Genomic DNA, 23,272 nt, shown 5'->3' on the forward strand with positions numbered 1-23,272 from the left:
TCTTCATAAAATGTAACGAGGAGATTTCCACAATGTAAAATTGCTTAATGATGTGGAGATATGGTTCACTATATGGCTTTATTAACAAAAATACTGATTATTAGAGACCCGTGTCAGTCTGACATGTCAAGATTTCCTCACTTACTTTCCTCCCCTTAGAAGAATGAACGGAATGGCTTCCGATGACGAGGGTCTACTTCTTGGGTGATCAGGAAAGACTGACATAACACAACATGCATTCCAAGGATAATAGAAAGAGACGCGAAAAATATCGATATTCGGTTAGAGCACTACTTAGTTAGTCGACGTCAAACGTGAGCTATCGACATTTTGACCAAATTTCGCCAGAAAATATAACGGCATATCTTTTTGATACAAATTCGCGATAAGTTTACATACGTGAATACATTTCTTTCTGTGCTAAGAATTATATTATATGGAATAATCTGAAAATACTGAATTGACGAACTGCACGTTTGTTTTTCGAAGTGAATATGTATTTCCAAATAATGTGAAAACTAAAACGTGATTGTTCACTATTTAGCCAATTTTTGCAGTAATGAATATTATATTACATGTGTGAGCCATTCAGTTTCAAAGAATAAACACTATTTTGAGGAATTTATCTAAAATAATATGTCACATTACTTTATATTCATGGCTCACTGAAATTCATGATATTTTAAATCGTTTTAGAGATAAGAAGCTTATCGCGGAACTAAAAGTGAAGATACGCCGCGGAAAAGATCATGTCCGTTTTATAGCTTTTATCTTCGTTGTGAAAACTTTTGAAGGGGTGTATAAATCGGCTTTCTATCTGCCTAATAACGTGCGCTCCATTTACTGGAAATTAGCAGTTCGTCCAATATCGGAAGGTCGAAGAATACACATGAAAAGAACAGAAATCGATAAAGGATACCTTCGCGGTTTTATTCAATCTCGACAATTTCAGCAAAATATGATATTTTCACGGACAATGTAAATTAATTAGTAATGTAATTCGATTATAATTCTAGACAATTATTTTCCCAAACCAGATTGATTGATCTTGAATAATGAATTCGTAAAGTAATTGTTAGACACATATTATATTATTATTATATACATTTATATATTAAAAAAAGCCAAAATTTTTAGTTTGTAGATATGGTGAATTCTTTATTACTAATGACAAGGAAATTATATCTCTGCCGTTAAGATATAATTTATTTAGGGCAGACCGGGGCTATTCGTAACACTGCTGAAATTTTGTCGCGGGCCTAACTTTAAAATGCTTGTTGCTAGAAACCTGTAATATCAATCACAGATGTTTCTTAGTGTCCTCTAGGTACCAACGGAATGGCATTTGCGTGTCAACCATTTTTCTCTTTCAGTGACAGAAAGTTTGATTTTAAGTGATCAAAGTAAATTTTTTCAAATCCCAAAAATTTGTTTTCTCGCCGAATAAAATAATAAGAGATCCGAAACGGTAATAAGTTGTATTCAGTCACTCGACTTCACTAAGCATAATGCATGAGCAGATTTTATGGTATTCTTTCTTATCTATAAGTCACGGATCATGAATAAGGAAAAATCACGCCGGGGCATTTCGTGACATGAGCAATCGGGGCAACCCAAAACGCCACGAATAAGCGTTCAAAGAAAAAACCAATTCGCAGGGGCCGCGGACGCCTTCGAGAAGTGGTTTCCCGTAATCGAATGTGAGCAATGAAGGCAATTAATGGAACAGGCGTTACATACTTCCTCATAATTTTTTATACATATAATATGTAAATTCTGACAAATAATGGCTTTTTCAAAGTATAAAGTAGATAAAAATTGCAAAAACAAAAGAAATCTATATAGTTTGTTCAATCAGAGAAAATGTTACGCATTATCCCGTGGTTTGTCACGAATTACCCAGGCTTCGGGGCAATTCGTGACACATGACACAGCGATATATTTCTTGATATATTTCAAGACTCGTGAGAGAAAAACCTATATATTTTTTTTCTTTTAAACTAGAGAGATGGACGATTACATCGCACTAATAAAAATTTTTTAAACATTTATACGAAGCGAGAAAAAAATTCGAAACAAAAATGTGTCACGAATAGCCCCGGTCTCCCCTATATCTTATTTGAACGTATAAAAGTAAGCTCATGTTTATTCAGTGCAGTATAAAATTTATGGTACATAACGTGCATATACTTTATTAATAATTGCGGAACTAGAGGATTTAAACGTCGACGGGTTAATTTGTTGAACACGTTAATTATTCATATTGCTGAGCGCGCCGCTAATAAGCTTTTTGCTCGACTTCACACAAGCGGCGAAATTCGGCCTTGCACACAGAACTTTTCTGAGATTCTGAATAAATTCGCGAAATTTATGCAAGCACTTAATTTGTTAATATCTCCAGAATAATTGCGTATGCAAGATCTTTCTTTTTTCGTCTGACTTTTTTACCTTTCCTTTATTTTTGAAATTAAACTGAATTTAATTGTTTAACATTTACAACGATTTAACATTTGTCATTCAAAACAATCAACCTCTTACGAAAATATATATTTACAACGATGTATTGGAGAAACTGAAATAAACAATTGAATAGTATAATCTCATAAGATGACAGATGAAATGCATCTGAGCTATGATTAAATTTATTTTAAGATTTAAGAAGATTAGAATTTACGGTATAAGAGTATCATTTTGCTTTGCGAATTAATAAAAAAATTTAATGTGACTGTCACTGTGGATGGATAAAAAACAGAGAAAACCTTTAGCTTGCTTCGCTCGCAATTCGTGACAAAAATGATAAGCAAATTGTTTCACCGCGGTATAGTCGCGTAATTTATGAAGCGGAAAATTTTGCGAGGAATATTTACGAAGTGATATCTGGGCTTTGCATAAAATTTTTCTAACTAACTACATTACTGTAGACAAATATTTTGAATTGCGAACTAATAGCAATTAGGCTGAAATGTAAAAAATTCGAGGAGTAAGAGTTTTACAAGCGACTGCAAATTTGAACGCAATATTGTATTTTAAATGGTTAAAATAACATTTTATAATTTTTAAAACGGCAACAAAGAGAGAAATTTCTTTCTTTCTCAATGATTTTATTATATAACTATTCGGAGAACTTGCGTTTCACGTTGCCTCAACATCGAACTGGAAGCTTTTGCGGGCCTGTTTATGTAATTCTCTTACGAAATATCGAACGTAATTATCTCGTTCGATCTAATTCTCGACTTGCAGCGCGTAGCGCACGTGCGCGCTAACGTCAACGCCGGGCGTTGAAGCACATAGCAGAATACACGTGTACGTAGTTGTGAAGAGAGTCACGCCACATAATCGTCTTTCAAAGAGATGCTGTAACCGTGTTACGTTGGAGAGACGTTGACGCGCCGTGCTTCAAAATGAAATGGGATGTCATTATTCTAAAATAATTTTATGATAATGATACTCTCCATCAGTGGCATTCGGCAAAACTCTCTGTCGATATTAAAATACTTGTTAAAATATCAAAAACTAACTCCTAATGAATAAAACATTCTGTGAACAAAAAAAAAATAAATAAAACTTTGAACATTCAATCGACGGAGAGAAGATAAGATTTAGACAGAATATATATACTTATTAATATTAATAACATTTTTTCTTTACGAAAAAGATCGAAAGGATTAACGACGCTGTTAAAAATGAGCCAAATAAACTACGGAGAAATGTGTACCGTTGAAAATGTGCATTTCTGTTCACGAAAGTGAGTTCGATCGTCAACCGTGACGCTTTTGAAGTTATAACTTGTCGATAAAGTCGGCGCGAACAACGTGTGTTGCGCGACATATGGAAGGAACAAAGTGATGTTTAGCATTGTACAATAGCGAATAAAGTGTAGGCGCAGCGTGCATACGCGCTAATGAATTAAGATCTGTATCTAACCCAACTAGCTAGTTCAAACCACGAAATTGCATTAGCAGCATCATAATTGTCACGAAAGATAAATTGCGAAAAGCGAAGTCTACGAATTTACCGAAACATAATCGTGACTCATTTTATTCGGCCTCTAGACGTACAAATTACATTTCAATTAGTGAAAGATCTAATAAACACACAAAGATCTGCTAAGTAATCAGTCGTCTTTAAGCTTTAAGTAGTTTTTATAACGAAGTCAATGGACACTCGTTTTCGAGATGGCCTAATATTATTCCATTAGCAAAACGTTCGTATTGCGTATAGAGAAAATATTTTAGACTGATTCAAGAATATTTTGAGAATGAATTAAAAAAAAATTATCGAAAGAAGGTTTTGGTATTTTTTGATTCTCGCATTTTAAGCTTCGACTAAAACTTCTATTAACAAGTACTCGATTTTTTATTAATTAAGGAATAAAATTTTATTATTATTTGTATTCCGAAATTAATAATTCGTAAAAAATTTTTTCGGAGAAAATATGACAATGCAGAATTTAAAAAAAAATCTTGTTTGAGAAACTCAATTTTATGTTTGTCGGATGCATAATTTATCTGTAAAGTATTTTTATTTGGTCGAGAAAGAAATTCATATTACCTGGCATACCTGCGTAGCACGTACGCAATGAAATAAGAAAAATTAATTTCTGACTAATCGCGTACGGCTCAATATTCCATGTTATGAAATATCTTGGAAATCGATTTTATAGCTCGGGAAATAATAGAGGAGACGAGTTTATAGCGGGCCTTCTTTGTGAAAAGATATTAGATATTCCTCGCGCGCGAGCGCATTGCCTTCATAGAATATGATGTGATTTATAATGTAATATTGGCACGAGTCATGCATAAAAGCCCAAGACTTCTCACGCGGGAGTAAATCTTCGTCTTAGAGGATTAAAAGAAGTTATTAAAAACGCACGTGGCTTTACTCTAAAACAACGATATCAAGTGGCTCTTTGTAACCGTACTGTAATAGTGTCTTTATGACTATATACGTATATACGTACAAACTTAGCTAAATTACTTTGTATAATTTAATATACTTTATGTAATCTTTATGATGACAAGTATATGTGTGTGTGAAAGAAATTCCATTCAAATGCATAATAAATGACACCGCCTTTTTGCGTATTTCTTTCTACTTTTGCCACAAACACTATTTTCTCTTTACCCTGTGCAACCACTCTTCTAATTTTTTTTCATCTTCATTTATCTTTTAATATTGCTCTTTTCTCTCTCTGTTTTTCATCCATCCTTATCACTGTTAAGCTTTAAAATTAATTTCATTTTTTCACGAGAACCTTTTTCGTCTCTGTTTCCGTCTCTTCCATCTTTCGAGCCTTTGGGCCTTTCTGTCGCACTAGTAATTTAATAACTCGTGCAAATGAAAGCAAAGAGACACGAACATATTCCGCACCGAGCACAAAAAATATAATAATAAAAGCATATAGAGTACGCACACATACAGGGTCATCGCTGTCGCGAGATTCTTTGGCTTTGATAATAATTTTCGATGTACCAATCAAAGAAAACGTTTCGTCGCTAGATTTCTTATTTAATAGAATTTTTTTGGCTTTAATCTTCTAGCCGGACGGAAAAGGTACATAATGATTTCACAGAGCAACGACGGTCTCGAGAGAACTGTCCAATAGTAAAAATTCCGATAATCGACGATATATTATCTTCGCAAATTCAGCATCCGGCTGATGAACGTGCGAATCTCGACGACACTATCGTCCGCTTTAATCTGCCGCTGCCAATCGCACTATATTCGTTGCAGCATTGAGCACCAAAGCTGCTCAATGCTTCCCACGTGCTCCATGCACGTCCGATCGCCTTTATATCGGTATTCATTCGCGGTGCACAATGTCATACTTCAATCGAATACGTAGGGTTCGTTTTCGCGTTTCAAAAGCGAAACCATCGCGAAACAGAAATTCTCGTATAATATCACGCAAGCGTGATTCCACGTGGTGGAAAACTTTCCTGGAAAAGGCGCGCGTATAGAAATTCATAAAACGTTCTTGTTAAAAATACGAGTATTAAAAAATATTCTACGTTGAAAATTAAAAGGTATTCAAAATACATTCCGCAATTATTAATCCCAAAAAATGCACTCTATTTTCGAGCAGGCTCCACTTGGAATTAGTTTGCGCAACGTGTTTAGGTGTTGAAAATAGTTCTATATTGTTATTTAATATTCTGCTCGTGTATTGTGTGCGAAACAATGCGTTTACCGGCAGCGTAAATAAGATTTTATCACACATTGAAACATTTTGTGATATTATCCTTAACGTTTTCATTCGTTGGCATTAATTCGCGAAATTGAAGAATACAAAGTGTCGTGATCACTATAAGTCCTTATCATCATAACGTCTTATTTGCTGAAACCGCTTAACTTTGCAACAATCAACACGCTGAATATATGGTAATAATATGCATAATGCATAACAATGTGCATTTATTTATAGATCGTATAACACGTATATCTGCGTATATGTAATATTTTTCTGCAAATAGCTCTGACGTTAGTTAACAAAAAATGCAGGCGTGTCTTTGTGAAGTTGTATCTAGTTCGAAATATAGAGACATATACATGTGACGCAATGTAAAACTTTTGTCAGATATAGCCATTAAGTTTCTTATTTATAAATACGTCAATGACGGATTTAAAAATAGTCAGGATTAATAATGGAAAGACATCTTTTAAATAAAGATTGATAAAAATTGTCTTTAAGTTCGATAAAAACTTCAGATTGAAAATGTTCTTAGATTTTGAAACTTTTTTGCTTTAACGTCCTGTACATAGTCTCTTAGTAAATAGGCTTTAGGAAGTTTAAAGGGATTGTCAGTGTAGTGCGGTGTCAGTTGTATCTACGTATTTCTGAGAGTCCGTGATGTTGTTACAGCTTTAAAACTTTGATGAACAATACATATATCAAACGTAAGCCCGAATAGGACATGTTTAGATGTAATCCTAGCTGAATGACTCGACATTTCAAGTTACAGTTTAATTATAAAATTATAAATATAAAGTATTAAACAGTAAGTATGAGATTATACGACCGTGTAAGATATACAATCAAAGGGAGAAAACGCCGTAATCGGTCAGGACTGGATCTTGCTTGTCCGAATAATATATTAATTCTTGAGTGACTTTTTACGTACAATTTTTATGCCCTGGCAGACCACGCGCCGTTACTTTCGGACATAACGCAGTCTCAACCAAAGCCAGAACGATACAATTACACAATTAAATTGATATCAATTTAATTATATTAAATATACACAAGAAATTTGGAATAAACAAATATGCGAAAATTTGCTCTAGTGCGAAATTGCACTAATATATGCATCCCGTAATTTTCGCATATTTGTTTATTCCGGATTTCTTGTGTATATTTAATATAATTAAATTGATATCAATTTAATTGTGTGATTGTATCGTTCTGGCTTTGGTTGAGACTGCGTTATGTCCGAAAGTAACGGCGCGTGGTCTGCCAAAGCATAAGAATTGTATACGTAAAAAGTCACTCAAGAATTAATATATTATTCGGACAAGCAAGATCCAGACCTGATCGATTACGGCGTTTTCTCCATTTGATTAAAATAATAAATATATATAAAATAATAAATATATGTAAAATAATAAATTATGAATATTGTATATTAACTTTAATATTAAATATGTCACGTACATTAAAAGAATTAGATGTAAAATGTAAATGTGCTTGATGTGAATTATAGATCGCGTTCAATCGCGTTAAAAGTAAAATTGTTCGTAATTATTTTCCTAAAAAATACGAATAAAAATAGTACATTGTATACAATATTTACATGCATAGTACGTTTTATCTATATTAAAAATCAACAGTTTTAATAACGATGTTTGCGAATATGGCTCTCGAGTCCGCAAAATTCTCGCGAAAGTCAATAACCGGCCGCCACGTTCGGTCCAATTCACGATTCATATGGACGTTATCGTCGAAAATGAAAATAAAAATTGTCGAGTACTTCGATAAAACTACGTCAAAGTTAAATGAGATCGGAAGCTCTCGATCAAACGCGGCGACGAGCTGTCAATCGAAACAGCCGCGTCCGTCGAAGATATTGAACGAATGTCGATTGAATCGCTTTTCCTGTGAGATTGGAGAATTCTTATTTGACGTAGATTCCAGCGCGCAGCATGGAAGCGCGATGAGAGAAATTATGCCTATAGAAATTATGCAAAGCAGCGATCTCATTTTCTTGTGTCAAGCTCCCTAGCTCTCTCTTTTTCTTTCTTTCTCCTTCTCACTATTTTTAATTCACATTTTCTCGCAAGATCACCGTTGACTTTCACTAGACGATCGAAAATGTAAATCTCACCATCCCTTCTAGGTGATACGCTCGTTTTTAGAGTTTGTACCTCCTCCAGAAGAGATAATCTCGTGGATGATTCAGTCGCAAATTTGTATTTCCGAGAAAAGCCAGAGGCGCCTCTTTCAAGCGTAATTTTCCTTGAAGAAAAGGGCGAATGATTGCTTCGATGATCGATTGCCGGTGACACGGTTCTTTCAACTTTTTTTTCCGGCTTATTTCGCCCTCTCATCATCATCTTTTCAGCTTATTTCTCGATTTTCTGTTCCTCAACGGAACACGCTCAATCGCGTCCAGAAGCCGTTTTTTTCACGTGCAGTTATTGACCTACTGAATTACCGTGTGCCTGGATTCGACGATGTATTCTTTCTCGGGTGTGAGATGATGCACGATACCCGGAAGGTCGACAACTATGCCAATATCTAACCGGAGAGAGAAAGAGAGAAGGAGAGGAAAAGAGAGAGAGAAAAAAGGAGGTGACTGCCCGCCTTTACGATAGAAGAAAAAGAAATGCTCGTCGAGATATCGCGAGTTTTGCTCTCGGCGACGCTTTATGTCGGCTTTTACAATGGCCCGTACAATTTGCCGTACTGAATACGAACGACGCTGTTCCGCACCATATACCGGGGATCGCAGTCAGCCATTTCTCAATTCGTTTCGACCTGAATCTCACGTCTTTCTTCCGAGCCGAAGACGCGACCGCGTTAATGCCCCTGCAATTATATACGATCGTCATCGTTGATTCCGTCGACGTCGCGCGTCGTAGGAAATCGTCGTCGTTATATCGACATTTCCGACACCGACATCCTCGATATAAACGTAACGGCGAATCCGATGGAAAGTCCGACGAGACGGAAATAACGTTAGACGGGGACAATACCTCGATGACGCAGTTAATGCATTCTCCTGATAGTTCGCACGTTACCCCGAGTTTTACAGCTCCGCGCTCGCATTACATCCCGGCTCGAGCTTTATCGGTATTCTAGAGGACGAAATACGCAGGTTTTTTTCCCATCACAATCTCGATATCCGCGCTACGCGCTCACGCCTCAATGCGGGCTTTTAGCTTAATGAGAGAATGAGAATGGGTCATTAAAATTTGCTCGAGGTCCCGTTTTAAGTCCGCTGTCAAACTACATAACGTTTTCGACATCGACGTGGGCTTAATTCGTAATTAGAAACGCGCGACCCGTAGATTGCGATCCGTAAGTCGCATAATTACGTTAATAGCATAAAATTCTTAAAGATAAATTACTCACTTATTAATTTTACGAATCGTCTGCTTCAGCGCAGGAAAATCCGGTCGGTCCGCGGAATCTTGCGCCCAGCATCGTCTCATTAAAGTAGCTACCTATAAAACGAGATTTATCTTTTAAATTTATGCTCTTTCTCTCTGTAAAAATTCATTTTAAAAGAACGGGCTACTAATAACATATATGTTAATAATACATCAAGTAACATGAATATTTTATGGTGATATGCTGTTGATAATGCTATAATGAACGACGCATTGATTATCATGAGCAGATAAATCTCGCATAAATTAATATAAACGTAAATACGCGAGGGCATTTAAAATATTTGCCAGATGATATTTACCTCTTCTTCAACGGAAGCTTCGTCGATTACAGGCCTTAAGGGTGAACTGCCACCTCTTCTGACACCTTCTACTATTTCTGCAACAGAGACGAAGCGTGTTGCGTGGTATCAAAGTTCACAGGGCAATGTAAAAAAATCTTTTCATGAAAAGGAAATAAATAAAAAGAAAGAAAGTGCGCGGAAAATAATCCGCTTGTTGGGCGTAAAAATATCGATTGGGACGCGTGACTGTTATAGGACGTGATAACGTGTTAAAAGAATCAGTCGACGTAATACCGCGAGGTATTCCGCGATGTGGCAATTACTCAGAATTGGAGCGTCCGCATGCAATCGCGCGAAACTACGTTTATTCATGGCTCAGTGGAGTAGTCCGCGCTTACGTCAGACAGCGATGTCCGCTTAGCGCGAGGAACTTTCTCCTTCGTCTCCACCTACCATCGTGCTTCACTACTGTCCACGTATCATTTCAAAGAGCAGCCAGCTACAAATTTTCCGTTAACCGTTTGATCTTCACGAGTATAATGTCGTTCGTATCGATTTTGTAGCGCATCTAACCCGTATAAAAATTTTCCAATAAGATAGTATATTTACAGATTGACGTGGACATCTCGGGGCATCAACGAACCGTGAAATTGTAATACGTCTGTCTTATTGAGAATAATTTTTATTTCTGTCGAGAGAAAGAGAGAAAAACGAGTCGGCTCTGTGACTGTATTTAAACGTTATTCTCTTTGCTTATATAAGGCACAATTTATTTCTATCTTGCGACATAGGTTTCGTTTTACGAGGATTATACAATGTTTGAATGAGTGTAAGTTATAGAATATAACCTCGGGACACCTGACAGAATTGTCGACTAGATAAAATTTCAAAAATGGCATTTGCAGGCGTTTACATTTTACGTATATGGCATACGCCAAATTCACAGGTAAAAATCATGTCGGAACGGGATGGAGGTCAACTTACATAACACCTTACGTTCATGCCGGAAATCTGTCCCGGCTAACGCTGATATATTCGTTCTACAAAATCACGGAATTAATTAAATGGTTTTCTGGTGTAAACGTCATGAGCAACGTCACGAGAAACAAATTGAGGTAAAATGACAAAGGGATGTAAATGTATCAATAATAACCGAATTTAGTTTTCTGTTATAACTTGTACGTATAAAGAAGCGAAAATAGAGTTTTATCGTAACCATCGTAGTTACTTCTTTTTAAATAAAATCAGTCTTATTTAATCGTCGTGCTGTGAAATGAAATGCAAGCCAGTTTTCGCAATTAAAATACGATTGAAGCGATACGTTTATTGATAATAACGTTCAATTTACATCTTTGCTTTTTCTGTTTTAATTAATAAACTTCTCTTCAATCTTATTCTTTTTCTCATTCAGAATTTTATTTGAAATATTGATACGTGATGAGCAAAACTGAAATGATAGATATAACAAACAATAGACCTAAATGGAAATTACATGGAAAGATTCCAGTTTGGATGATGTTTCATAGCCCACGTGGCAAAGGAAATATTTGCCAGCACTTCACATGTAGGATCTTCAAATAGATTCTATAGTTTGATTCCTGTATTGTATATCATCATATATCATCGTGCGTTATGCTCCTTGAATTCTCGAAATGAAAAATTCCGCTAAATTAATGATATACAATTTCATGAAAAAGAAAGGAATAAACAAGAAAATTTAAAAAGAATAAAACTATTGTAATAAAAAATATTTTTTATAAACCAATAATTATATACGTAGTGTAAAAAATACATGAAAAGTACAAATAACATATATATAATTAACAACGAAAGAGCATCGAGTCGTAACTTGGTGTTAATGTTAATATATTTACATATAATTTAAATTAACAAACATTTCGGTCAACATATTGGACCATCCTCAGTGTCATACAATAAATGTCGCATTTTGTTAATGTTTGACATATCATTGTAAGAGAACACATATCCGATAATGCTGACTCGACAAATGATCGCACGACAAACCAAGCGAACCTCATGTATGTATAACAATTACTGTCTGGTTAGTTGGTTACACACCGATCTAATTTCATATAATCGTAATTTGCAGCATGACGCACACCGAAAACAACAAACCTTTGCGCTTAGTTTTTAATTTTAATTTTTTGAACGTGTAATTTCCGTTTTCTATGTTACTCTGATTTTAACAAAATGCGACATTTATTGTACGACACTGAGGATGGTCCAATATGTTGACCGAAATGTTTGTTAATTTAAATTATACGTGAATATATTAACACCTAGTTACGGCTCAATGCTCTTTCGTTGTTAATTGAAAAATCAATTAACAACGAAAGAGCATTGAGCCGTAACTAGGTGTTAATGTATATACATATATATATATAATTAATTATAATAGTAATAATGATAATGCATATCTCAAGTATTAAAAATCTTATAATGTGTGCGTGTGTGTATGTACGGGCGTATGTATGTCGAAAAGTACTAACAAATTAAATAAACAAGTAAACAATTAAATAAAACAAGTAAAATATATTGTTGTTTATTAGAAATAATGTAAAAGTTCCATGGAATTCAGTAAAAAAAAATTGCAAAAATGTGAGGCATTTTTTGGACTATTCTATATTCCAGTTACCTAGCGAGGCGTTGCATATTTTATAAAATTCCTCTCCGGCAACACGAAATCAACATCAATTTATAACATGTATTGTCTAAAATGTCTATCTCTTCTAATGAAATTCTGCGCACTCCGAAACGCGCAAATATGTCACAAAGTGCAACTAATTTTGTTCGAGGTTAATACCGGGTGTTATATTCCGACGGATCTCTATCCTCAGGAGCCGGATGATACGGCCGTATAAATGCGCTTATATGGGATAATTGATTGCGTATCGAATTCGACCGCGACTACAGAAAACCGAATCCGCTGTCGTGCGTCAAGGACAACGGACACGTACTGTGTCTGTAGATGTCTTCGAGGAACAGGCTGCAGGACTCGCAGTTGAGGGTGCAGTGAGGCCTGCGGACCTCGAGGAGAGGGCTGACGGCCCTTCTGGGACTGGTCCCGCCGTCGGGACTCGGCCCCGGCACCTGTGGCAGGGTCAGGCTGCTTGTGCTCGAAGCGTTACTTCTTTCCGCCATTTCGTCTTCGTCCTCGAAGAGCCTGGCCGTCGATCAAGGGAAAGCCAAACTGCCTCGCCGGACAGCCCTTGAAAATTTACCGTCGCGATATCGGATTTTTCTTCTTCGTCCTCTCTTCCTTTCCTTACTTCGTGTACGTACACTGCATGCATGTGTGCATGTAGTATACGTACGATGCTTCCGCCGAGTCGGCATACTCGATAAAAATTTTATTCATTCGATAAAAAGTATTTTATAATCCGCAAACATTTCCAAATTCAAGATAATCCTCCGCGCGAAATTTCGCGGTTGAATAGTCGGATGCGGTATATCATGCGGAAAGTTTGTTCGTGAATGCGTCTTGACAAATAAAAATTGTTGGAAAGTGTTCCCCGATCATTGTGACGTGTGATGAAAAGGGAAAATTTAAATAAAGATTAGAGGTCAGATAAAGAAAAAATTATTATGCTCTCCGGAGCACGTTACCGAGAGCAGATATAGAAAATGCAGGTAGATTTAAGTCATACATTTTCGTGATTTATGTATCATGATTTCAAACGGTAATTCTACTGAAAATTTGCATAAATAATATCTAGACCGCATAATTCTATATATATATTTTTAAAGATATTTAAGTTTAAGATATAAAATCTAACGCTGGAGTTTAAATTGTCGAAATACTGATACATAAATTTATGTCACGCTTCTCTGCATATAATTATGTTATGTTAACATGCATAGTAATATGTATTTTATTGTGTTTATCTTGAATCTAATAACAAGTATTTTATACCGAATTAATTTTCATTTGCCGTTTAGCATGCAAGAGAAAGTGTATGTACATGCAAGAGAAGTGTACTCGATGCATTGCGTAAACAGTATCTCTGCAAGCTGTTAAAACATTTATCTTTTAACCATTCTTCTTTCAAGTGTGTATTTACCTTATTTCGTTTAAAAACACGCGCGCGTATTTTGCAATGAGCTAAAATAATATTTATTAGGTATCAAACCGCTTTATTTGTTCAATTGCATTAAAACTTTAAATACTCAGTTATTATTATTATAATTGCTTATAGTTACACATTGGTATTTCCACGACTAGTTTCTGCAAATAATAATTGTTATAACAGTCAAATTAATCGATTAATTAAACAAAATTAAGTAAACGAAATTTTTATTTAAAAATTTTTATTAAAGTCACGTTTTTATAGAAAAGTATAGTTTTATTAAAATATGTATCTAACAATAATATCTAATGACGAACAAAAACTATCACAGCACTTGTATTTCTGAATAGAATCTCAATTTTGTGCTAAATCGATTTATATAGAAATTATATTACAGACCTAATGAATGAAGCTATTATCCGAAAGCTTTCCTCAGAGCGCTCGACATTGAAACGCGATGAGCGTTTTAAAGTTTAATTCGCGTGTAACGATATTATGGTCGATTTATTCGACGGAATTTCGTTGAAAAGTTACGTCTTGGTGGCCTTGGAATCTCGCGCTTGACTTCTTTCCTCTTCAACCTCTTTCCGTCATCTTTATCTGATCGTTTTACGTCCAACGACCCTGTTTTTGTTCGAGAGTTCACGAGTTCGTTTCGAATTTTCGCCGAGAGACGCAATTTCCGTGAATAGTATAGCCATTAGATCGAATTACACGTAATCTCCGTTTAATGACTTCCTGGTATTCATAGTTGGTTCTTATTTTAAGATCGTCTTAAGTAATGTCTTAAGATGCTATAATACAGCTTTGTGATTGGTTAATGGCATCTTAAGATCGTACTTAAGACGGACTTAAATATAAGATTCAACTATGAATACCGGCCTTATATATATTCAAGACTAAAAAAAAAAAACAACGTTAAATTGCCATCTTCACTTAAATGGAGCAGTAAGATAGAGAGCTACCGAAGGTTACCGTAGTAACTGAAAATCAATAAGAAACAACTGGTTTCCGGGAAGAAACTCAAAAAGTAACAAGCCACTTCATTAAAACACCAAGCGCAAATACCTATCTCCGCTACACGTAAAGCAAAAAACTTTCCGGGAATTACTCGGACGGACTATCCAATTCGCTTTAAGGTTTAAGTGATAATCCGCAGATCCTCTTTTGCCTCAGAGGAATTTCGCATTAGGGAAACACTCGCGCTTATATCGCCCTTTCCGGCCGGGTCCACCTTGGATCTTTGCTCCAATTCCACTGACCATTAGACTTTATCCTAATACATATGCCGGCTTTAACTTTACAACACCACTATCATTATACAACACGCCGTATTTTTTCATGGGACGCGCGAACCGCAAAATGTTCATGAAACGAGGGAATTGCTTCGTTCGTGTCGCCGTTTCGCCGGCCGCCGAAAAATGCCTTGCAAAATTAATGATCACAAGCCGCGAGCTCGTAACCTCGATCCCACCGTCGAGTAAATTAGCACAAATGCATTTCACCGTTATTCTCCAGGAAATAAAGTCGGGACGTTTCGCGAGTGAAATATTCATGGTGCAAGGAACTCGACATTAACGTGGATATCGATATTGGATGTGATCGTTATATAATGCACATTTATCTCTCGGTTTACCTCCCTCTGGGTTTATGCAACAGAAAATCTGAATATTAATATAGAACTCTATTGTATTAAAAATTAGTGTAAGTAGTGTAAAATTCAAAATAAAATTCTTATTGTTAGATATCTTCAATCAAATATTTTTTCTTGTGGAAATTGTTGTGATCCGTTTATTTCTAAGCCTGAAGCTAATGTCTCTCTTTAAAAATAAAAGTTGTATTTTCCTCTGGGAAATCCTAGGAAATACGTTCCCAGGACGTTCCCAGGATTTCCATCACGGCCGCATGCACGAGAAATGCGAAAGGAAAACTTCGGAAGTAAGAAGAAAAGCAAGAACAACATACAGAAACTGAACTACATTGTAATTTCGCACTGTTGCAAGCATGCAGCAACAGGACAATAAAACGACACGTCTGTCGCGACAAAAAAGCACTCGAGAGCGAGGTGTAAAAAATAAAAGTTTCGTTCGCGCGACGCTAAGAAATCGAGGTGGAAATAAAAGGTTGTATAGTAGAGCGAACGGCCGGTGAACTCGCGCAGGAAATGCAGCAGAAACGAGTCGTTTACGACGCTGTCTGATCGATTATGCGATCTATCACTTGTCGGATTACCATGCGCGCTACCTCTCGTCGAGTTTCTCGTAGAGTTTCTCTCGTCGGGCTGTCAGCAAATCGTACTCACTTTCACAGATCAAACCGCATCGTACGTATAGATGTGAAGTTAAATCCACTAGTGATTCAAGTAAACGAACGATCCGACTCGGGCTAATACTCGTAACTGATGCTGAACACACTTAATAAACCTTTGATCTGCGAGTTTACACTATCAGCGGTTTACTTTGCGTAACAGAGAGGACTACATTATCAAAAATTTGCTTTCAATGTCCGCGTCGTCAATTAAGAAATTATAATAAGACTATAAAAGGTTGAAAGCTTTTTAAAGAAAAATTAAGAATTTCCTTCAATAAGTTTTTTTCTAACTCCTTTGGAAATTTACTTTCTTTAGCAAGAGAGCTTTAATACAGACGGACTACATTCCGTCTATCGGGGGACCTCTATGGTTAGTGGCCTCTTTTCCTTTAACACGGTCACCGGGATTTATTTCCGCGCGCTGCTTTTCTCACGTTCCATGATGCAACAGTAATTGCTTCCGCTCGGCTGTAACGCGGATATTACGAAGGTGCGTCGACCCGGTGCGGCGGTCTTTTCGCCGCTCAGAATCGATACTGGCGCCGGTTAACCGGCGATTAAATAACGGCGGGTAAATCACGCGACGAGATCAAAAATTTTGCAAACAATCCAATAAATTTCGATGACACGTTCGTGCGATTGCACGTAACTTCCGAGAGAAAGAGTGGAAGAACACAGTGCATTGTGCACGCACGTTGTCGGGTATGCCGCTCGCCGAAAGATTTCTCTCTTCCGTTTTAGAACAACACCTACTTATTAGACCGTGGACACGGGCATACTTAAATGATGCCCGATGATTTCACGTGTCGCAGTCGAGAATATTTTTTCGCCGAAGAGACAAATGGATATATGGAGAGAAAGAGAGCGACGACGAGAAGAATCTCGGTGGAACGCGCGCGAGAGCCGTGTGCGTTCCAGGACGCGTGAGAGCTTCGACTGAGCTTTCGGACCTTGCTTCAGCATGCTCCTACGGAACTCGCGACACGTTCCATTCCGCGATCGATCCTCGCGGCCGGTCGTCGTGAGCTTGCGAGCTTGTGCGAAAACTCCGTTACCGATCGCGCGGGATATCGATTTTCCCGGAAATGTGGTGAGCTTCGGCGGTAAAGCTCGAGTCATTTTACTCCGACCAGGCGACCAGTATTACCGGGCGATCAGCATCTACTAATACTCGATACGGGTATACATGTCGGATACCCCTCGCATTTCCCTCCCTTCGAAGCCAGCAGTCGGATCAAGATGTCCTTGCAAGCTGCGTTATCAATCTTCGCTGATCATCAATATTTGATAAGATATCAATAAGATATTAATAAAAATATGTATTGAAGTCTTTTGATTAGATGTTTTATGAATTATTTAATTATTTATTTTATTGCACATATTAAAATTTTTGCGAGCGTAATAATAGATTTTCCAATTTTAGTAGTCAAATTCAATTTCAAGAAATAAACTTGCTCGAATAATAATCTATAATTTTATATTTAAAAAATTTAATATGTATATATATATATGAGACAATTGATATTTAAGTTTTGTTTTAACATGATTTAAACAATACGTACAACTTGCTCTGCAGCGACTGTTGGTAACAGATTAGCTAAACTCCAATAGGAGCTTGCAAGCTCGCTAGAATCCAAGGAGATTCCTTGAAAAGCTTTAGCAAGTAATGATATCCGGCGGCCGATAAAACGATGAGCGGAATTTCACTTATCAGCAGGCAAAAAGCCCCTTTAAAAAATTAATCGTAAAACTAATGATAATATAAAACGTACAAATAATTTAGTATTGCATTTTTGTTCTCATAAAAATTGTATTAGAATAGATTAAATGCCATTAAATTAAGAGCTTTTTAACAATGAATTTTCTCATATAATTGAAATATATTTGGAAAGAGGTATGCATTATTTTGATGTCCTTTTAACAAAATTGCAAAAATAGCAAGTAACTGAAATAGCTTCGCAATATAAAATACAATATCTGTAATTTCGCATTGAAAGATAATTTCTGCATATTTTTTGCGCATATCGAGTAAATTATGAATCGAGATCACGCTTTTCGTTAAAATCTATAAATTACCGTCAGCTAAATCGTAACATGTGAACCATCACAAATCGCGTCACGCGACGGTATGTTCGTGATCATATTCCAGAACGTGCATGCTCCGCCTTCAGAAACAAGGGCACAAAAAGTCAATATGCGGTGAAATGAGTCAGTGTGCAGTGAAATGAACGTAGTTATATAATACACGTGAGATACACGTGAGATTCAAGTTTCCGTTGGTCACTCTTTAAAATGCTAAACCAAAGCGCTCGCAGAAAGGACCGTACGATCATGTATCAGACAAAATGATCTGCAGTTTATTCTGTACCTATACAGTCATTCTATACGTCGTCTGATCTTCCGCGTTCATGATTAGCAAAATGCATTTAACGTTGTTTATCGATGGCGTTTTCTGCACTGTCATTGGAAAACAAAGTTCACGAAGAATAAAGAGTTTTAGCATTATTTTTCTCTTTATCATTATTTCGCTGGCATAGAAAAATGGACACCATTTTTATGAATTAAAACATTTACATACATTTTTCTATATACAATATTCTATATACATAAAATATTTTATATATTTTTCTTATATCTATATTACTAAAAATTTGCTTATCAAAATTATTTTGATCTTAGTTACAAATAACAGCCAACTGATCTTGTTGCTTCCGGTTAAATTAGCTACAATGCAAGTCATGCATATCGAAAAGAAATTATGCGCGTAACTAGAGGATCGTATTTATTCGCGCAATATGAAACACGATGAGAAGCAATTGCTTGGTATCCGCGATTATCTCAAGTGACGTTAAAGACTCACCCTTTGGAGAGAGTTCGTTATTGTCTCCCAAGTAGAATGGCCCTTGGCGCATCACGATCTCGTGAACGATTATAGCGAAGCTGTACACGTCGCCTTTCTGAGTGCCCTCGGGCAGTCGTATCTCCATCCTCAGCAGCTCCGGAGCTGTCCACAGCTGTTCTGCAAACACCAAATTTCCTGCTCTAAAAAAATCAAAGCGGGTCGAGCGGTTTAACGCGGCCTCTCTTTCTTTTTCCACGCGTTTGATCGTTATTGCAAACATAAATGACAAATATTTGAGAAGTAAAAACATCGTATGTAAAAAAAAATTTGTCGCATTTTATAAACTTCTGTTTGATAAAAATTATTGATTAAATAAACATTTTTCCCACGCGTTACTATTGATATACGTATATGTGCGCCGAAGAACTTGTCCAAATAGTTAAATCGCCAAACAGAAGTTTCGTACATTTACTCTGACTATCATCTCTATTTCTGTCCGCGTTTTTCCTTTCCAAGCGCTTGGAAAATATTTGGCATTGCAACTACGATCGTTGGAAAAATATCGCCGCGCGAGAACGCTTCACGGACGCATAATCGGTTTGCAGATACGTACTCCTCCAATAAGCGTAGCTGTTTTGGTCGCTGTCTTCATCCCCATCCGCGCTCCTTCTCAGCTCGTGTAAGCCGAAGTCGGCGATTTTCAGGACGAATCGTGAGTCGACGACGCAGTTCGAAGACTTGAGATTACCGTGACTCTTCACTTCCGACGCATGGAGATACGCCATGCCGCGCACGATATCGTGTATCAGGGATCCTCTGAACACGCGATCGAGCTTTAGCTGCTCGTTCTCTAGTATATCCTGTTCAACAACAAAGGTTTAAAGAATAGCACGCAGGGTCGATCCTTATGCAACTTTACATCTCGGTCAAACGTTCAAACACATTGTATGCTTTGCTTCAGTATATATTACTATTTACTATATATGCGTATGTCTCTCGATACTCAATATGTGTATACAGAATATTTTACATTTCACGCGGCTCCTTTGACATACTATCTCTTTGATCTACTGTATAAATTTCACTCGTGTTTAAAACTGCAATTCGTGCAAGGCAAACTAATAATTCAATCGAGTACTTAAAATTGCATTATGAGGCGGGACAGGTATCCAATAAAATAGAGCATCTTTTGTTTCGTATATAGGACGCCTGCAACGTTTATAGACAAATGCAATTAGCAGTCCACTACGTACACTTGCTCGTAGCGCACATTTGCTTCTCGAGTATTAACCCAGTCACATGTACACGTATGTTGCATCATTTCCAATATTATATATATGTACAATATACGATATTGTAGAGAGACATGTCTACATATGCAGAATGTTTCATATCTTATGTTTTAATCACAAATGTTGTGACCAAACTGATTGATTTTCTTTCAAGGAAATGTCAAAGAAGGCATTATTCTTTATCGTAATTTATCTATTTTTAATATTACATATGCTCTCTTTGAAACTAAGCTTTAAAATATCCTATTAAAATTAACTTGAGATTAACTGAATCAATCGGTTACACAATTATACAAGAAAAAGATTGCCATTAAAATTAAAATCATAAATTGTAGCAATATACAACTATCTCGCTTTAATTTGATGACACGCGGGACATAATTATTTCCTCGGTTGTTCATCAAAACTTTAAATCGGGACACGGAATGCAATTCACCTGGAGAGATCCTTTGGGGCAGTATTCGGTTAGGAGACAACAATGCGGCGGCTCGAGACAGGCACCGTAAAATCGTACAAGATGATCGTGCTGGAGGTCCTTCATCTGCGAAAGTCACCAACATCACCACTCATATTAAAGCCTGTTACATGCAATACCGGTCACTGAAGGAGAAATTACGCGAAGACAACTTATTGGGAATCGTTATTGAGAGAATTGCGTTTCTCGAAGTGTGTGCTCAGGAGTTGTATTTAATAAATTAAAATTGACAAGAAATAATTCATGAAGCTCGACATACGTTTGCGAAGTCACTCACCCGCTTTAGCTCCAGCAATAAAGGTCTTGAGATCTCCACTTTGTTCCTCGGTATCAGTTTTATAGCGACTTTTGAGTTCTGAAACGAATTGCGATTTCACGGTTGGAAACGGAAATATTGACTGACAATTCTTTGATTGTTGCCTCGTGAAAACCATATGCCTATGAAAAAGTGTATATATATACATACACACACCCACACCATTCTCTATCTTATAAAACGCGACGTGCAAAAATATAAATTGGATCAATGTTGAATACCGATGAGTTTCAATGGCCTTTTTGTTGTTCAGCAACAAATAAGCTTCACAAGAAATAATTCAAGCTATCAAAAGGACGATCGTAAGGATGCAAATCTTATATGAAATTTCCTAGAATCGCGCTCTTGCGATGAAATCATTAATAAATCAGTTCTCGCGCTACGTTTTCTATTCGGACGTACTTGTCGAGCGATTGTTTGACGTTTTATTGAAGCAATATCTCTATAAAAAAAAAAATAGAATGAATATTGATTGGCAGACGCAAACAACACAAGCCGTATTTCAACGTTCATAGAACATATATGTATATTTCGATTGTAGATAATACATATTGGCATTTAATCCTATTAATACCGAAGATTGCAACTCGGAAATAACTCGGAAATAAGTCAGAAATAGTATATTGTACAACTAGTGGGAAGACCACTTTTCCCACTAGTTGTACAATATACTATTTTCGCGATACCTACGCAAATGCACCATGATTTTTTTTTTTTTAGATTTTATTTAATATATTAGTATTATTAAAGTTATACTTTGTATGATTGACAACGTTATATACGTGTAATTTAAAAGTAAAGTAAAAACGAAACGTAGTCTCTAACCTTGTAAAATCCTGTCGGGACATTGTCGTTTCTATCAACTCCGTCTGGCAGACTTGCGTTATCCTCAGAATACATCGTCTGGAACAGAGATCGTCTCTTAAATAATAATGAATTAGAAGTGAGTTACGTAAGGCAGGGTATCTTAGGTTACTAAGAAATATTTCAGTAATAGATTCTTCGGCAAATTCAAAGTTGACCTTCCTGAAAACTTCAAATATTAAATGCCTTACAGTAATGAAACTTTTAACTAAAAGCAAACGCGAGTTTAAATATAGTTAAATAGAGTAAATTGTCATTATAGTGTTGAAACTTCATTTGGAAAAAGCTCTTCACTCACAATTGTTTAAAATCCGGAAAGTAGCTATTGATACCTCGACATTTCAATTATATACAGTTTAGCACAAATTGGTCAAAGACTCTGTCGTTAAATCCGATTTGTATTATCGTGCAAACAAATGTAAAATCAAGGCTAAGTGGCACTTATTTTTCTTCCGTTCTTTCTTCCATTTGTATTAAGAAATATAAGAAAAGAAGTACAGAGAACGAAATTTAAAAACGGCTTTCTCTTTTGCTTTTGCACCATAACGCTATACGTAAAGAAATGATAAGGAACGCGTCAACAGAATAACGTACAATGGAATAAAGTCTTCTTTATGGTTACTACTTCCGACGCTCCGGAAGTGGGTAAGCACTACTCGCGAAGTAGTACTTTCCACTATTATTCTCTTTCCTTTCTTCAGAGAGATCCTGCCTAAGGTACGAACACCATTCTCTCAGGAATAAAATTATTGGAATAAATAAACGTTATCGGAATGAGCACTCGAATGAAAATTCGATCGCCACCGCGACGTTTATTTTATCCACTGTAGCTCTTGTCACGACTAACGTTTATTACGTCCCTAATCCGCTTAAATTATATCCGCTTTTCGAAATAATCGAATTGCCGTTTCCGTAAACGAAGCGCGATGTATCTTATGCAACGCGAGAATCGTGTTTTCCGTCATATTTACCATTTGACTACCGCGAAACCCTTTCGCGATTAGGGAGTACATGGAGCCCCTTATTGTCTTCGCGCTAGGTATCACGATTACGTCGTCCCAATGCACCTTCCACGTCATGGAGGCAATTTCCGCTTCTAGTTTGAAGCGCCTGCAAAACAAACGACAATATTATCGGCGATCGACTCTCGCGGAGGAAAGTCACAGCCGAGGCGCGTTAAAAAAAGAAAAAA

General features: G+C 36.5%; 1 protein-coding gene across 3 annotated transcripts in view; it reads right to left on the reverse strand.

Annotated features, from left to right (window-relative positions):
- Nucleotides 1-23,272, reverse strand: part of LOC139808004 (atrial natriuretic peptide receptor 1) — a 93,702-nt gene that overhangs the window by 20,184 nt on the left and 50,246 nt on the right. For all 3 annotated transcript variants that reach the window (XM_071769580.1, XM_071769577.1, XM_071769578.1), the window contains 8 exons: nt 23,052-23,190; nt 22,042-22,119; nt 21,178-21,255; nt 20,862-20,966; nt 19,747-19,993; nt 19,152-19,310; nt 9,912-9,988; nt 9,572-9,663 (listed from right to left, as the gene is read on the reverse strand). In XM_071769580.1, coding sequence (XP_071625681.1) covers nt 9,572-9,663; nt 9,912-9,988; nt 19,152-19,310; nt 19,747-19,993; nt 20,862-20,966; nt 21,178-21,255; nt 22,042-22,119; nt 23,052-23,190 — 975 coding nt within the window. The remainder of the gene's footprint in view (nt 1-9,571; nt 9,664-9,911; nt 9,989-19,151; nt 19,311-19,746; nt 19,994-20,861; nt 20,967-21,177; nt 21,256-22,041; nt 22,120-23,051; nt 23,191-23,272) is intronic.

Source organism: Temnothorax longispinosus, chromosome 2 (assembly GCF_030848805.1).
Source record: "Temnothorax longispinosus isolate EJ_2023e chromosome 2, Tlon_JGU_v1, whole genome shotgun sequence".
NCBI classification, from domain to species: domain Eukaryota; kingdom Metazoa; phylum Arthropoda; class Insecta; order Hymenoptera; family Formicidae; genus Temnothorax; species Temnothorax longispinosus.